The sequence below is a fragment of the Oncorhynchus keta genome, chromosome 20 (assembly GCF_023373465.1).
Source record: "Oncorhynchus keta strain PuntledgeMale-10-30-2019 chromosome 20, Oket_V2, whole genome shotgun sequence".
Taxonomy (NCBI): Eukaryota; Metazoa; Chordata; class Actinopteri; order Salmoniformes; family Salmonidae; genus Oncorhynchus; species Oncorhynchus keta.
In genome coordinates, this window is record NC_068440.1 from 13327717 (window position 1) to 13344899 (window position 17183).

Consider the following 17183-nt stretch of genomic DNA (forward strand, 5'->3'; position numbering starts at 1 on the left):
TCCTACTCTTAGACTTAAACTGTGCATCATAAAGGTTTCAGACTCACAGTTGACGTCACATTACACACCACTGAATCCACTGTTAAATTGTACAATATTTGTCATGATGAAGGGTTAACTTAACCCAAGGCTGAGTTTATAAGGAATTTTATCATTGTTATTTTTATGAGGATCATCGAGACAGACCTATGTGGAAGCCTGTGAGAAACCAATTGCATGGTAATAAACATCCAAAGTGTTTGCATGTAAACCATAATACTAGATCTCGCCAACCCAACATATGCATAAGGTTCATTGGCTACATTTACACAGGAGGGCGAGAAAAAGAGAGACTGGGGAAAAGCAGGAGCTGAGACAAAATGCTGGTTGACTTGACAAAGAAGACAAACTGGCAGCAGACAAACAGTACACAGGTATAAATACACAGGGGATAATGGGGAAGATGGGTGACACCTTGAGGGGGGTGGAGACAATCACAAAGACAGTTGAAACAGATCAGGGCGTGACAGTACCCCCCCCCCCTCCTCCTCTCGGGACGCTGGCGTCCTACCTGGGCACATACCTGGTTGAGCGGGGTGTCAGCATTGGAACTCCGAGATGAGGCCTGGGTCCAGGATGACCCAGCACCTCTCCTCCAGGCCATAACCCTCCCAGTCTACCAGGTACTAGAAATCCCTGCCCCGAGATCGAACCTTCAGGAGCCGTCTCATCATGTACGCCGGTCGGCTCCCATGGTCTCAATTAAGGCGTTCAATAATTAGTTGCATGTCATGATTTACTCACTTTTTTCATTCTGTTACAATTCACCACAAGCACTGTTACAACTAACCCAGACTATGGGATAAATTGTTACACTTCACTCCTTGTATTTAAGACAACACTGTGCATTTGCAGTTGTATTTACATATATAGTAACGACACCAAGTTGTAAAGGACAGATGTAGGTTGTTTGTATCAAGTTTTGAATACACTACCATAAACGATCTCTGAGAAACTAATGAAAAGGTGAAATGTGTTACAACCATCCCCGGTCTCCTCTACACGCCTCATCATAGCTACCCACCCCTCCTCTTCTTTTTGTTGGAACTTTTTCAATTATACTCAAGACACACACATTTTAGATGCTTTTCACTGACAGCCGCAACTCAATCAGCTAGAAGCGTGCTGCCCAAATTGCAGGATTCCTAAATAGGCATAAGCCTACACCACAGGAGGTTGGTGGCACATTAATTGGGGAGAATGGGCACGTGGTAATGAGTGGAATGGTATAAAATACATCAAACACATGGTTTCCAGGTGTTTGATGACATTCCATTTGCGCCATTGCGGCCATTATGTATCCGTTCTCCCCTCAGCAGCCTCTTGTGGCTGCTGAGCTAATGATCTGCGCTAATGATCATCTGTGGCTAAGTCATGCTCTCTGGTGAAGTATTTAGATTATTTTTATTTAGACAGGTGTAATTATATAATTTTGGCAAAACGTACATTTACACTGAACAAAAATATAAAAATGTAACACGTAAATTGTTGTTCCTATGTTTCATGAGCTGAAATAAGAGAATTGTGCTCTTCACGGATGAATCCTGGTTTCAACTGTACCAGGCAGATGGCAGACAGCATGAATGGCATTGTGTATGCAAGCAGTTTGCTGATGTCAGCACACACAGTGCGACATGGTGGAGGTGGGGTTATAGGCATAAGCTACGGACAAGGAACACAATTGCATTTTATCGATGGAAATTTTAATCCACAGAGGTACCGTGGTGAGATCCTGAGGTCTATTATCGTGCCATTCACCCGCCGCTATCACCTCATGTTTCAGCAATTACTGGAAGCTGAAAATGTCCCTGTTCTTCCATGGCCTTCACATTCACCAGATATGTCACTAATTGAGCATGTTTTGGATGCTCTGGATCGCCGGGGACAACAGAGTTTTCCAGTTCCCGCCCATATTCAGCAACTTTGCACAGTCATTGAAGAGGAGAACATTCCACAATCAACAGCCTGATTGTCACGCTCTGACCATAGAGAGCCCTCGGGGTTCTCTATGGTGTTTTAGGTCAGGGTGTGACTAGGGGGTGTTCTAGTCTTTCATTTCTATGTTGGTGTGAGTATGGTTCCCAATTGGAGGAAGCTGATGATCATTGCCTCTAATTGGGGATCATACCTAGTGTGGTCCTTTTCCCACCTGCGTGGTGGGATATTGTTTTTGTTTAGTGCTATGTGCGCTACAAACTGCACGTTCATTTATTTATTTGTTGTTTGAAGTTTCACCTGTGGAACTCTACTCACGCTGCGCTTTGGTCCACTCATTATAACGAACGTGACACTGATACAACTCTATGTGAAGGAGACGTGGAACTCTGAAAGAGGAAAATGGTGGTCACACCAGATACGGACTGGTTTTCTCATCCACGCTCCTACCTTTTAAGGTACAGTTGGAAGTCGGAAGTTCACATACACTTAAGTTGGAGTCATTAAAACTTGTTCCTCAACCACTCCACAAATTTCTTGTTAACAAACTACAGTTTTGGCAAGTCAGATAGGACATTTACTTTGTGCATGAAAAGTAATATTTCCAACAGCTGTTTACAGACATATTATTCGACTTAAAATTCACTGTATCACAATTCCAGAAGTTTACATACACTAAGTTGACTGTGTGTCACGCTCATCAAAATGATTGGACCAAGGCACAGCGTGCATAGAGTTCCACATATTTTAATAAAATAGAAACTAACCAAGCAAAACAAACAAGCACAAACAAAATGTGAAGCCACTGGTGTGCACACAGGCAACTATCTGTAGACAAGATCCCCAAAAGGGAAATGGCTGCCTAAATATGATCCCCTATCAGAGACAATGATAAACAGCTCTCTCTGATTGGGAACCATACCAGGCCAACATAAACCATTAATCACCTAGATGACCCACCCTAGTCACTATCACACCCCAACCAACAGAGAATAAACAGCTCTCTATGGTCAGGGCGTGACACTGTGCCTTTAAACAGCTTGGAAAATTCCAGAAAATTATGTCATGGTTTTAGAAGCTTCTGATAGGCTACTTGAAATCATTTGAGTCAATTTGAGGTGTACCTGTGGATGTATTTCAAGGCCTACCTTCAAACTCAGTGCCTCTTTGCTTGACATCATGGGAAAATCAAAAGAAATCAGCCAAGACCTCAGACAAAAAAGTCTGGTTCATCCTTGGGAGCAATTTCCAATCGCCTGAAGGTACCATGTTCATCTGTACAAACAATAGTACGCAAGTATAAACAACATGGGACCATGCAGCCATCATACCGCTCAGGAAGGAGACGCATTCTGAAAAAGGTACAAAAGTATCTATATCCACAGTAAAACGAGTCCTATATAGACACAACCTGAAAGGCCACTCAGCAAGGAAGAAGCCACTGCTCCAAAACCGCCATGAAAAAGCCAGACTATGGTTTGCAACTGCACATGGGGAGGAATATTGTACTTTTTGGAGAAATGTCCTCTGGTCTGATGAAATAAAAATAGAACTGTTAGGCCATAAGGACCATCCTTATGTTTGGAGGAAAAAGGGGGAGGCTTGCAAGCCAAAGAACACCATCCTAACCGTGAAGCAAGGGGTGGCAGCATCATGTTGTGGAGGTGCTTTTCTGCAGGAGGGACTGGTGCACTTCACAAAATAGATGGCATCATGAGGGAGGAAAATGATGTGGATATATTGAAGCAACATATCAAGGCATCAGTCAGGAAGTTAAATCTTGGTCGCAAATAGACAATGACCCCAAGCATACTTCCAAAGTTGTGGCAAATGGCTTAAGGACAACAAAGTAAAGGTATTGGAGTGGCCATCACAAAGCCCTGACCTCAAGCCTATAGAAAATGTGTGGGCAGAACTGAAACAGTGTGTGCGAGCTAGGAGTCCTACAAACCTGACTCAGTTAAACCAGCTTTGTCAGGAGGAATGGGCCAAAATTCACCCAACTTATTGTGGGAAGCTTGTGGAAGGCTACCTGAAACGTTTGACTCGAATTAAACAATTTCAAGGCAATGCTACCAAATACTAATTGAGTGTATGTAACCTTCTGACACACCTGGAATGTGATGAAAGAAATAAAATCTGAAATAAATCATTCTCTCTACTATTATTCTGACATTTCACATTCTTAAAATAAAGTGGTGATCCTAACTGACCTAAGACCATTTTTACTAGGACGAAATGTCAGGAATTGTGAAAAACTGAGTTTAAATATATTTGGCTAAGGTGTATGTAAACTTCCAACTTCAACTGTATCTGTGACAAACATATGAATATCTCAAATCAAATTATGTTGGTGACATACACATGGTTAGCAGATGTTATTGCGAGTGTAGCAAAATGCTTGGGCTTGTAGTTCTGACAGTGCAGTAATAACTAACAAGTAGTCTAACAATTCCACAACAACTACCTAATACACACAAATCTAAGTAAAGGGATGGAATAAGAATATAGACATATAAACATATGGCTGAGCAGTGTTCGAGTGGCATAGGCAAGATGCAATAGATGGTATAAAAATACAGTACATACATATGGGATGAGTAATGCAAGATATGTAAACATTATTAAAGTAGCAGTATTAAAGTGGCCAATGATTTCAAGTCTTATGTAGGCAGCAGCCTCTGTGTTGGTGACAGCTGTCTAACAGTCTGATGGCATTTAGATTGAAAAGTAACTTCTGTCTCTCGGTCCCAGTTTTGATGCACCTGTACTGACCTCGCCTTCTGGATGGTAGCGGATTAAACAGGCAGTGGTTCGGGTGGTTGTTGTCCTTGATGATCTTTTTGGCCTCTCTGTGACAACAGATGCTGTAGGTGTCCTAGAGGGCAGGTAGTTTTCCCCCAGTGATGCGTTGTGCAGACCGCACCACCCTCACAACCCTTTGGTTGTGGGCGGTGCAGTTGCCATTCCAGGCGGTGATACAGCCGACAGGATGTTCTCAATTGTGCATCTGTAAAGGTTTGGGAGGGTTTTAGGTGACAAGACAAATTTCTTCCGCCTCCTGAGGTTGAAGAGGCACTGTTGCGCTGTTGAACCTTCTTCACCACACTGTCTGTGTGGGTGGATCATTTCAGTTTGTCCCTGATGTGTACGCCGAGGAACTTAAAACTTTCCACATTCTCCACTGCTGTCCGTCAATGTGGATAAGGGGGTGTTTCCTCTGCTGTTTCTTGAAGTCCCCGATCATCTCCTTTGTATTGTTGACATTGAGTGAGAGGTTGTTTTCCTGACACCACACCCCGAGTGCTCTCACTTGCATTACAGTTACATGATTAATCAGTTTAATCGCGTAATAACAATTACAGGGAATCTTTAATAAAAACTAAAAGTCCTCATTTAATTAATGATAGTAAAGACACGACAGTAGGTTTTAATAGTCACAGTGGGTATAACATCTCCAATGCACTTCCTTATAAACTCTCTCACTGAATCAGAGTATACATCAATATTATTCTCTGAGGCTACCCTTAACATATCCCAGTCCGTGTGATCAAACCAATTTTGACCCATGGATTCAAACCAGCGTTGAATAGTTATTGTCACAGGTATATCCTGTTTGAGTTTCTGCCTATAAGGTCAGGAGGAACAAAATGGAGTCGTGGTCAGATTTACCGAAAGGAGGTCGGGGGAGTGCCTTGTATACGTTAGGGGAAGCCACCATCCTAATAGTGCAATGTGCACACGCCAGCCAACATTCCTTTCCGATTTGCAAGAAGCTGAAATCAGAGTTCTGTATATAATGATGAGATGCTCACGTCTCCGCCCTAACAATGTGAGTTATTGTCCCAAAGGCGGGAAGGCACACGTCAAGCTTAAGTCTGCATATTATGCCCATATAAATGCATCGGGCTTATTCTGGACAGACTATGGCGAGAGTAAGAGCTTTCGCTTCGCCTCTTCCTCTCTGCAGAATCTCTCTCACCAGAGAAAGCATCTGATGAGTGAAACAGCACCCCTTTAGTTAACTATATGTAGTCCTGTATCTGATGCTGTCTCTCCAGAAATAGTATGAGATGCTATACACTTTTTGTCCAGACAGCATCAGACACATGGTCTACACCTATTAAGACAGCGGGGCACTGTTTAGCTCGTTCTGAGATTAACTCGTCTTTCTGTCAGCGTGGGTCTCGGTCAAATAAATTATCAATATTTCAACATTTTATTTGGATGGGCGAGGAGTGGTAGGGTGGGCCAGGCCTCGTAAGGCCCGCCCATAACGCTGGTCCTATGACACACCAACACACACATACACACACACTACATACTCTAACACACACGCACTCACACATAGACATAATTTCACACTCCCACATTCTTCACATGCACTTCCTTATTGTTATTTTATTGTGTTACAAATCATTTGTACTTTTTAACTCAGCATTGTTGGGAAAGGGCTGGTAAGTAAGCTTTTCACAGTGAAGTCTTCAACTGTATTTGGCACATGTGACAAATAAAATACTATTTGATTTAAATCATCATTATACCTCCCTCTAAAATCATTTACAGCTCACAACATTGACTTAGGGCTTCAATATGCGTCATACAGGACCAGGAAATCTGGTCACAATGTGAAGAATGAGATGAGACAGTGGCTGGAAATAAAATACCACGTACAGACACGCCTGAAAATGTGGGCGCAATCAGAATATGGGTAAGGTCAGGACACAGGATCCATGTTAGAACCAGGGGTGTATAAACGGAAAATATTTTGCAACGAAAACAAGAGTTTCTATTGGACAGGTAGGTCCCTTCATTCCATTTGCTCTGTTTGTTTCTGTTAGGTTATTAAATGGGAAGTGTTTTCTGTTGCAAGACGTAATGAATATACCGCAGGTATAAACTAGGCTTTTGACCAGTTGGTATGCAGGGTTTGACATAAGATATAGCAGGCTCACTTTTGCCTCTAGGTGGTGCAATGTGATCACAGTTTTAGTGGTGACAGTGGAAACAACATGGGAAACAACTTTCTCTGCCCTTCTGATTCACCTTCAAGTTCAACCACCAATCAAATGTGGGTGAAGCAGATTATCTGGTGCAATTTGACCAATTTAGACCATTGAATACCCAGATAGCACACATACGTCTCACTGAGATCTTGCCAATTACCAAACGCTCTCCATACTACATCTTCCCGATGTATCATGTAAACATCAGGCTAACGTTGGTGAGACATATGTGTGCTATCTGGGTACAATATGAGTCATGACATCTAATCAAACAATCTAATGTCTCAGATTTTAGGGCAGACGGGGAACACTTGAAGTCTTTATAACTTTTTAGCATTTAAATGAAGTCACAGAAAAAAGCAAGGTATGTAGGTAAAGCCCAGTTATATACATTTTATAACTTAAGAATCCATAACTATTTGGAACTCTATATTGTGGGTCATATTAATTAATAGGTCAAACTTACAGTATGTGTATTATCCATAGGAAGCCAGCAGTTAAACATTGACATTGCTTAAGTCTGCTGTTTTCCTACTTCCAAGAAAGCACCTGGCATATTCATAAACAACCGCTGTCAAAGCAAAAGCATCAGCAGTCGACGTCTCTTCAAACTTTACTCACACATTATGTAATTGGCACGAAACCAGCTGTGGTTTTGCAATGGATATTCCAAACAAGTTCAAGAATGAGCTATGTGTGTGACCCTTCTTTATCCTGAAATTGTTTACCAAGTCTGTCTTCAACCCAACATTAGTTAGACTCATGTTTGGTGTTTTACTTTTTTTTTTAAATGTCATGCTACGGTATCTCACTAGAGGGTGCACCTAGTATCTGATAGAGTTTTCCAAAAACATGAATAAAATACAACCACCGACTGTTTGCTCGTTGCTGTTGCTCTAAGATGGCAGCTCCGTGCAAATGTGGATGTGCCAATTGAATCTCAACAGGGAAACAGACGTTGGTGGTATTTCATTAACGTTTATTGAAAAAGTATGGATTCCAGCCAACAAAGAAAGGCACACAAACATAGATACAAGCTGGGCATTTCATAAATGTTTTGAAGTATCAACATGGAGTGGAGTTTAGTCCACTAACTGTAGGCATGGGCAAGCCTACATAGAAACATGACCAAATGGTTTAACAAAAAATATTTCAAAAGCAAGCTTATCAAACAACTTTTAGTTTGCCCAACACGTCTGACATACACTGAGTGTACAAAACTTTAGGAACAGCTTCATTTTGCCCTCAGAACAGCTTTAATTCATTGGGGCATGGACTCTACATGGTGTCGAAAGCATTCGACAGGTATGCTGGCCCATTTGACTCCAATGCTTCCCTCAGTTGTGTCAAGTTGGCTGGATGTCCTTTGGGTGGTGGACCATTGTTGATACACACGGGAAACTGTTTAGCGTGAAAAACCCAGCAGTGTTGCAGTTCTTGACACCTGGCACCTACTACCATACCCTGTTCAAAGTCACTTAAATATTTTGTCATGCTCATTCAACCTCTGAATGGCACACATACACAATCCATGTCTCATTCAGGACATCCCTTCAGGACATCTAAAGCACCCGGTGTTACAGGAAGGCAAAGAAGATCATCAAGGACCCAAGCCACGGCCCGTTCACCCCGTTATCATCCAGAAGGCGAGGTCAGAGCAGGTGCATCAAAGCTGGGACCGAGAGACTGAAAAACAACTTCAATCTCAAGGCCATCAGACTGTTAAATAGCCATCACTAGCCAGCCTTCACCCAGTCCCCTTTCCTAAACTTAGTCACTGTCACTAGCTGGCTACCACCAAGTTACTCATCCATGCACCTTAGAGGCTGCTGCCCTATGTACATACAGTAAACATGGAACACTGGTCACTTTAATAATGTTTACTTACTGTTTTACCTACTTCATATGTATATAGTGTATTCTAGTCAAGGCTATGCAATTCAACTATTGATGTACATAGACTTTATATACAAAGGTATGTGGACATCCCTTGAAATTAGTGGATTCGGCTATTTCAGCCACACCCGTTGTTGACAGGTGTATAAAATCGAGCACACAGTCATGCAATCTCCATAGACAAACATTGGCACTAGAATGGCCTAACTGAAGAGCTCATTGACTTTCAACATAGCACCTTCATAGGATGCCATCTTTCCAACAAGTCCAACTTCTGCCCTGCTAGAGCTGCCCTGGTCAACTGTGAGTGCTGTTATTGTGAAGTGGAAACGTCTACGAGCAATAACGGCTCAGCCGCAAAGTGGTAGGCCACACAAGCTCACAGAACAGGACCATTTAGTGCTGAAGAGAGTAGTGCGTAAAGATCATCTGTCCTCAGTTGCAACATTCACCACTGTGTTTCAAACTGCCTCTGGAAGCAATGTCAGCACAAGAACTGTTCGTCGAGAGCTTCATGAAATGGGTTTCCATGGCCAGTAGCCGCACACAAGCCTAAGATCACAATGCGCAATGCCAAGCATTGGATGGAGTGGTGTAAAGCTTGCCACCATTGGACTCTGGAGCAGCAGAAACACATTCTCTGGAGTGATGAATCATGCTTCACCAGCTGGCAGTCTGACTGACGAACCTGGGCTTGGTGGATGCCAGGAGAACGCTCCCTGCCTGAATGCATAATGCCAACTGTAAAGTTTGGTGGAGGAGGAATAATGGTCTGTGGCTGTTTTTCACGGTTCGGGCTAGGCCCCTTAGCTCCAGTGAAGGGAAATCTTAACACTACAGCATACAATGACATTCTAGACAATGTTGTGCTTCCTACTTTGTGGCAACAGTTTGGGGAAGGCCCTTTCCTGTTTCAGCATGACAATGCCCCTTGTGCACAAAGTGAGGTCCATACAGAAATGGGTGGTTGAGATCGGTGTGGAAGAACTTGACTGGCCTGCACAGAGCCCTGACCTCAACCCCATCGAACACCTTTGGGGTGAATTGGAACACCGACTGCGAGCCAGTCCGACCTCACAAACACCTAGATCACACCGACAGCGTCATTGCGCAAAATGGCTTGCAGCATCATCTGGACATGTGTGCAACAAAAGTTCAACATTCACCTTCTGCTACCATTTCTGTCAAGCAGTCTACACATACAGTTTGATACATACGTTTGATAAATCCAATGCATGCACCACAAAGAAAGCACTGCAACTGCCTCTGCAAAGCATGGCTGCAATAAAAACACAGCGTTCCAATGGAAAAGAAAACACTTCTGGTGTACCAACATGCAATGACACTTTCGGTGTGATCAAGGCGTAATGCTCTTTGTGGCTGAATGGAAGCAAGTTCCAGCAGCAAAGTTCCAACATCTAGTGGAGGCTGTTATAGCAGCAAAGGAGAGGCCAACTCCATATTAATGCCCATCATTTTGGAATGATATGTTTGACGAGCAGTTGTCTACATACTTTTGGTCCATATGTCTATACATCCCATCATATATACATACAGTACAAGTCAAATGTTTGGACACACCTACTCATTCAAGGGTTTTTCTTTATTTTAAATATTTTCTATATTATAGAATAATAGTGAAGACATCAAAACTATGAAATAATTACATATGGAATCATGTAGTAACCAAAAAAGTGTTAAACAAATCTATATATATTTTATATTGAGATTCCTCAAAGTAGCCACCCTTTGCCTTGATGACAGCTTTGCACACTCTTGGCATTTTCTCAACCCGCTTAATGAGGAATGCTTTTCCAATAGTCTCGAAGGAGTTCCCACATATGCTGAGCACTTGTTGGCTGCTTTTCCTTCACTCTGTGATCCAACACAAAAACTAATTATATTCCCACTAAGCGCAAACCAGATGGGATGGCATATCGCTGCAGAATGCTGTGGTAGCCATGCAGGTTAATAAGTGTGCTTTGAATTCTAAATAAATCACTGACAGTGTCACCAGCAAAGCACTCCCACACCATCATTTCCATCGGTCTAATGTCCATTACTCATGTTTCTTGGCCCAAACAAGTCTCTTCTTCTTATTGGTGTCTTTTAGTAGTGGTTTCTTTGCAGCAATTTGACCATGAAGGTCTGATTCATGCAGTTTCCTCTGAACAGTTGATGTTGAGATGTGTCTGTTACATGAACTCTGTGAAGCATTTATTTGGGCTGCAATTTCTGAGGCTGGTAACTCAATAAACGTATCCTCTGCAGCAGAGGTAACTCTGGGCCTTCCTTTCCTGTGGCGGTCCTCATGAGAGCCATTTTCATCATAGCGCTGGTTGGTTTTTTCGACTGTACTTGAAGAAACTTTCTGTCATTTCTCTTTGCTATTTGAGCTGTTCTTGCCATAATATGGACCTGGTATACCGCTATCTTCTGTATACCACCCCTACCTTGTCACAACACCACAGATTAGCTCAAACACATTAAGAAGGAAAGAAATTCCACAAATTAACTTTTAACAAGGCACACCTGATAATTTAAATGCATTCCAGGTGACTACCTCATGAAGCTGGTTGAGAGAATGCCAAGCGTGTGAAAAGCTGTCATCAAGGCAAAGGGTGGCTACTTTGAAGAATCTCAATATAAAATATATTTAGATTTGTTTAACACTTTTTTGGTTACTACAAGATTCCCTGTGCTATTTCATAGTTTTGATGTCTTCACTATTATTCTTCAACATAGAAAATATTTAAAATAAAGAAAAACCCTGGAATGAGTAGGTGTGTATATATATATGCCATCTAGGATAGGATAAGTAATCCTTCTCACCCCCCTAAAAGATTTAGATGCACTATTGTAAAGTGGCTGTTCCACTGGATGTCATAAGGTGAATGCACCAATTTGTAAGTCGCTCTGGATAAGAGCGTCTGCTAAATGACTTAAATGTAAATGTAAATATATATATATATATATATGCATTTATTCTCCGGACTCTGACATTGCTCGTCCTAATATTTCTTAATTCAATTCTTTGACTTTTAGGTTTCTGTGTATTGTTAGATATTACTACACTGTTGGAGCTAGGAACACAAGCATTTCGCAACACCCTTAATAACTAATGCTAAACGTGTATGTAACCTATAATATTTGATTTGGTTTCCTCTCAAGGCTTAAAAATCCATCTTTAAACCTTCTCCTCCATTCATCTACACTGCTTCAAGTGGATTTAATAACAGGTGACATCAATAAGGGATCATAGCCTTCACCTGGTCAGTCTATGTCAATGTTTCCCAACCAGGGGTACCTGGGGGTACTTAGCCTATCCACAGGGGGTACTTGAGAAGACTCATGAGACCATAGGCCTACTGGTAAAATGCACATGAGGGGGTACTCTGGGCAGAGCAGAATTCCATTGGTGGTACAATAACTGAAAAAAGATGGGAACCACTGGTCTATGTCATGGAATGAGCAGGTGTTCCTAATTGTTTGTACACTCAGTGTAGTTTGTAGTGCCATGACACTTCTTTATCCACTCCCAGGAGGGTCAAATCTGAACAAAATGTACCTCGACGGGGGCTGTAAAAAAAACTATACTAATTAATATATTTAAGAGTTTTCCTTCCTGTCCCAGGCTTGTGAAGTTAATTTCGCTCTCCAAAAGACCACAGACTGTAAAAAGCTACAAAGAATCAAGCCACTCCTCCATAAACCCTTCCTCTGTGACAGCTGCTGAGCACTCGCTCTATCCTCTCAGCCACGAGGTGTCCACGCGCCGTTCCCGGGCGCTGATTGGTTGCAGACGACACAAACATCGATGTTCATGCGCTGAGCCATGCTGTGCATTCTGCTTCCACATGCTCAGCTGAAGTGATCAACAACGCTGGTGAATCACTGGCTGGCCTCCTCATATAAAAGCTGCGCCTTCCTCCTTTGTTTGTAGTTCCTAAAGTTAACTTGACAGTAGGTTGGAGATACTTGTGGATAGGCTTACACCAAAGCAATCTTTTTGCGCTGCTTCACCGTCGTAGTTCATTAAACCTCAATCAATTAATTATATTGACCGTCTTATTGAACAACAAAACATTGATTTGGAGTTGGAATAACTCTGAACTTCTTGCAGTGTAACTATTAGACTTGGTTATCGACTAAATAGCAAACATGGTTGCTATGCCAAAGAGAGTGAAGACTTTCGAGGTCATTTTCAGCGATGCTAGCAAGGCTTTCTATTGCAGTGGAGACAAAGTAGCCGGGAGGATCGTGGTGGAAGTAGCGGAGGTGACCAGAGTCTCGGCTATGAGGGTACTCGGAGTTGGATGCGCCAAAGTGGAATATGCCAAAGGAAAGCAGAAATGCAGAGAGCAGAATGAGTACTTGAGATACGAAGAAGTTGTTCAACTTGTTGACCACCCAGCTGGTAAGATCCTCATTGAATTATTCCGCAAAATCAATATGATTAACTTATTTTCAAGTGTAACGTTAGCCATGTAGATACGCATAGTAGACTAAGATCAGTTTGTGATTTATTACATGCATTTCAAATGTGACTGTCGCTGTGAGGCTCGAATTACAGATTCATGTGAAGTATCAAGTTAGTTTACCTAGCAGTTATGAGCTGTTTTTTAAACTGAAAGTGTCTCCTACTTCAGTAGTCAGACTTCAGAGTTTAATTCCATGGAATGAATGACTGGCCTATGCAAAAGCTGCTGGCAGCAGTGGCTGAGCAGTATATGTGGAGTGTATACAGGGAATCCCATTCGGAGGCGTCAAAAACATCATCTCTGTTTCACAGTACTAGGCTGAGGGTTGCATGGTGTTCTTGGCAAACCTCCAACACTAGGCTTTAGAAATTAACATAGCTGATAGTCTAACTTTTTTTTTTTTAAGCAACCTTGTATCTTGCCGTTTCGACTAATCAGGCAAATCATTATTAAAACACGTTATTAACAATTTCAGATCATGATGGATCAGTTGTCCTAAGACCTGGCAACAAGTACGAGTACATGTTTGGATTTGAGCTCCCCCAGCAAGGGTAAGTCTCTTTGCATTGGCCTGTATTTTAGTAAGTCAATACAATATAAAGCTTCCTCTGTATGTGGCTCTGCCTTATCTTTTTGTTTCCCCACAGGCAGATTGTGTCTTCCTACAAGGGCAAGTTTGGCTATGTCCAGTACTTTGTCAAGGCCTTGATGGAGAGGCCTGCCCAGCCTGCCCTGGAGTGCAAGAAGCACTTTGAGGTGGAGGAGCCCCTGGATGTGAACACCCCAGATCTGCTGGTGAGTTCATCTCTCACTTATCACAAAGCCTGAACTGCTAAAGTAAAAATAGCTGAGGTGCAAGCCAACTAGCCACCTTAACTCTGTGGAAACTCACCTTTTAATGGTATTGCTGATACACAACAGATGACAATCTGAAAGCATTAAGAGTGAGCAGTCTGTATCAGGTGTTTCCCTTGAGTGTTAACTTCAACCAGCCTTTAGAATTACAGTTGTGACATGCCCAGGTGTGATGCTTCAGGTTGGGCACCTGTGCCTCATCCTGCTCAGCAGTCTTCCTTGTAAAGCATGGACAGATTTGACCTCATGCAATTCAAGTCATAGGTCCTAGAAGTCTTCAAACAATTTAGAAAACGTGGCATTTGTGAACATGAAGGAATAGATGTATTGAATTAGAGATCTCAAAAGCATGGTTAAACATCTGTTTAAAGTGAGCCCATGTGTAACCAGTTTCTTTCTCTCTCTCTTCAGTCTCCTACAGGCGGCATGAAGGAGAAGAAGGTCACCTGCATGTTCATTCCCGACGGCCAGGTGTCCCTCAACGCCAAGATCGATCGCAAGGGGTTCTGTGAGGGCGAAGACATCTGCATCTGTGCCAAGTTTGAGAACACCTGCTCACGTATTGTGGTGCCCAAGGCAGCCATCATCTCCAAGCACACCTACCAGGCCAATGGCAGGACAAAGGTCTTCCGTCAGAAGCTCTCCTCTGTGCGTGGCAACCACATCATCTCCGGTATGTGCGACGCCTGGCAGGGCAAGACCATCCGTGTGCCCAAGATCAAGCCCTCCATGCTGGGCTGCAACATCATCCGTGTGGAGTACGCCCTCATGGTGAGCATCTTGATCCCCTCGAATTAGCATAATAAGGATAGTTGGTGCTAATGGGTTTGTTGTAAGCAGCCATTTCTAGTAGCAATGGCCTTTCATTGGTGAAATGAAGTGTTTATCAACCTTTAAACCAACTCTTCGCTATTATCATAGACGTGCTTATAGTAAGTAGTATATACGTTCATTACTCTAAATCCGACACCACTTCAATTAGATAAGAGGATGAGCCAAGTGTCTGCACTAGTTAGACATGCAGCCTTTTGAAATGGCCACTCGGCAAGTCTGGTTTCTAACCGTTATCCTCTCCTCCAGATCTACATGCACATCCCAGGCAGCGAGAAGCTGATCCTGGAGCTGCCGCTGGTCATCGGCACAGCCGGCCTGGGCAGCCGCACCAACAGCGTGAGCAGCACAGACGGCTCGGTCAGCAATGCCTCAGCCAGCTGGGTGTCCCTTCGCATGCCCTCTGCTCCCCCCAGCTACTGCGACGTCACCCGCGACTGCCGCCTGGATCAGCCCCTCACGCCCCTGCTGAATGACTACGACGGCGATGACAGCCCCATCTTCATGCACTCCTCAGCCTTCCAGTTTCCACCCCTGCCTGCCTACTCTGAGGTGTGTGTCTTGAAACTAAATGATGGTACTACCATGATGGTACTAGTTTGTTGTGATTGAATTGATGAGCAGGTGATCTAACACAAGTGTCTCTCGCCGGTTTCAGGTTGATGAGGAGTTCAATGGCAACACTCGCATGCTGCAGGTCTGCTGAAATACCTCAGCGCTTCCAGAACTCTGGTCCACTGTACAAGGGCCACTTCTGGCACTTCACTTCGCTCACTTGAAAAGGAGCAGAATATCCAAACTAGTGTTGGACAGACTTTGGGAAGTGATGTGGTGTCTCGTATTGGAGCCGGCCCTGCATCGAGAAAAGAAGAGGATGTGAAGGTCACGTGCTGGCGCTGTCGGCCATCTTTGCAGCACCACCTAAGCGGATCTGGTTCCGTTTCCTCCTGGACTGGTGCTGTTCAGGTTTCTGCACCTGAGCATGACACTGCAGACTTCATGGTTTGCGACGTCTTGGTGTGAATAAGCTGCTCCTCCCAATACCCTCAATGTTCTTAATACATAAGAGATGAATGTTAAGAAATTAAGAGGGATCTTATCGTCCTTTATAAACCATGTGATCTCCATGAGTTTCCCACTGGGGCCAAGCATTTGTTGACAAGTCCCTGACTGATTATGAATAAGCTCTTTGCTTGTTGGGTGTGTTCTTCATGGTGTCTAGTCATTCCATATAATTCCTGTATTTCACAAATGTGGGATTTCATCTGAGGAAGCATATTTTCCTAATTCTATTTCTTCTAAAGTAAAAGCAAGCAATGTTGTGTTAGGACATGTTGAATATATCTTCCCAAGGACAATCATGCAGAGTCCAATATTCTGTACCAGTGTCTTCTATGGTATTCAATTATCTTATGGATTTATATTGCTCTGACCTCCTACAGGAGATCTCATGGTTTAGATTTGTTTCTCCCGTGTTTTGTTGGGTGTGTCTCCAACTCAACCACCGATATATTGTTGTGGTATCACAACAGCAAGGGCTCAAATAGTTTTGTATTTCAAATGAGGGCTGAATCACAAGACAAACGGTGTATTTTGTGCATAAGACATTGAGGAAATGCACCTTGTGTGAAAATAATATTGACAATCTATTTGGGTTTATCTTAAGTGTTTCACTGTGGGATGCCTAAGCTGAATAAATGTTGTAAAATTGATCTCTGAGAATGCAATGCATCTTTCATATTGTAAATTGACATTTTTTTTGTATGAGACTGTTTTCTATAAATAAAAAGTTGCACGAAATGATGTGGTACATGACGACAATCATTACACTGTATAGCCAAGCAATAATAGTGCCAAGCCAGTTGGGCACATTTTATCACAAACTACTATTGTGTTAGTACCACTATCAGAACTAAAGGCTCAGAACTGGGGATTGAGTAGAGCCCTAATGCCTTGCACAGGATGTGACCCTTAATCCCCTTAATTCATTATAGTTGATGTGTTAGATCTTATTACATTTACATTTAAGTCATTTAGCAGACGCTCTTATCCAGAGCGACTTACAAATTGGTGCATACACCTTATGACAACCAGTGGAACAGCCACTTGCATCTAAATCTTGTTGGGGGGGGTGAGAAGG

At 42.8% G+C, this 17183-nt stretch overlaps 1 protein-coding gene across 1 annotated transcript; it reads left to right on the top strand.

The window, feature by feature from the left end:
• Positions 1-12804: 12804 nt before the first annotated feature.
• LOC118399431 (thioredoxin-interacting protein-like) lies at positions 12805-16843 on the top strand. Its single transcript, XM_035795497.2, has 6 exons — positions 12805-13293; positions 13833-13908; positions 14005-14152; positions 14624-14983; positions 15293-15595; positions 15702-16843. Exons 1-6 carry the CDS (start codon positions 13038-13040, stop codon positions 15747-15749), a joined length of 1191 nt encoding a protein of 396 aa, XP_035651390.1. The 5' UTR covers positions 12805-13037; the 3' UTR covers positions 15750-16843.
• Positions 16844-17183: the final 340 nt, after the last annotated feature.

Bases quoted from the DNA above. Each gene is read 5' to 3' on its own strand.
- LOC118399431 (XM_035795497.2), top strand. From the start codon at position 13,038: ATGGTTGCTATGCCAAAGAGAGTGAAGACTTTCGAGGTCATTTTCAGC. The intron at 13,294-13,832 runs GTAAGATCCTCA...TAACAATTTCAG, and splicing joins ACTTGTTGACCACCCAGCTG to ATCATGATGGATCAGTTGTC. The intron at 14,984-15,292 runs GTGAGCATCTTG...CCTCTCCTCCAG, and splicing joins GTGTGGAGTACGCCCTCATG to ATCTACATGCACATCCCAGG.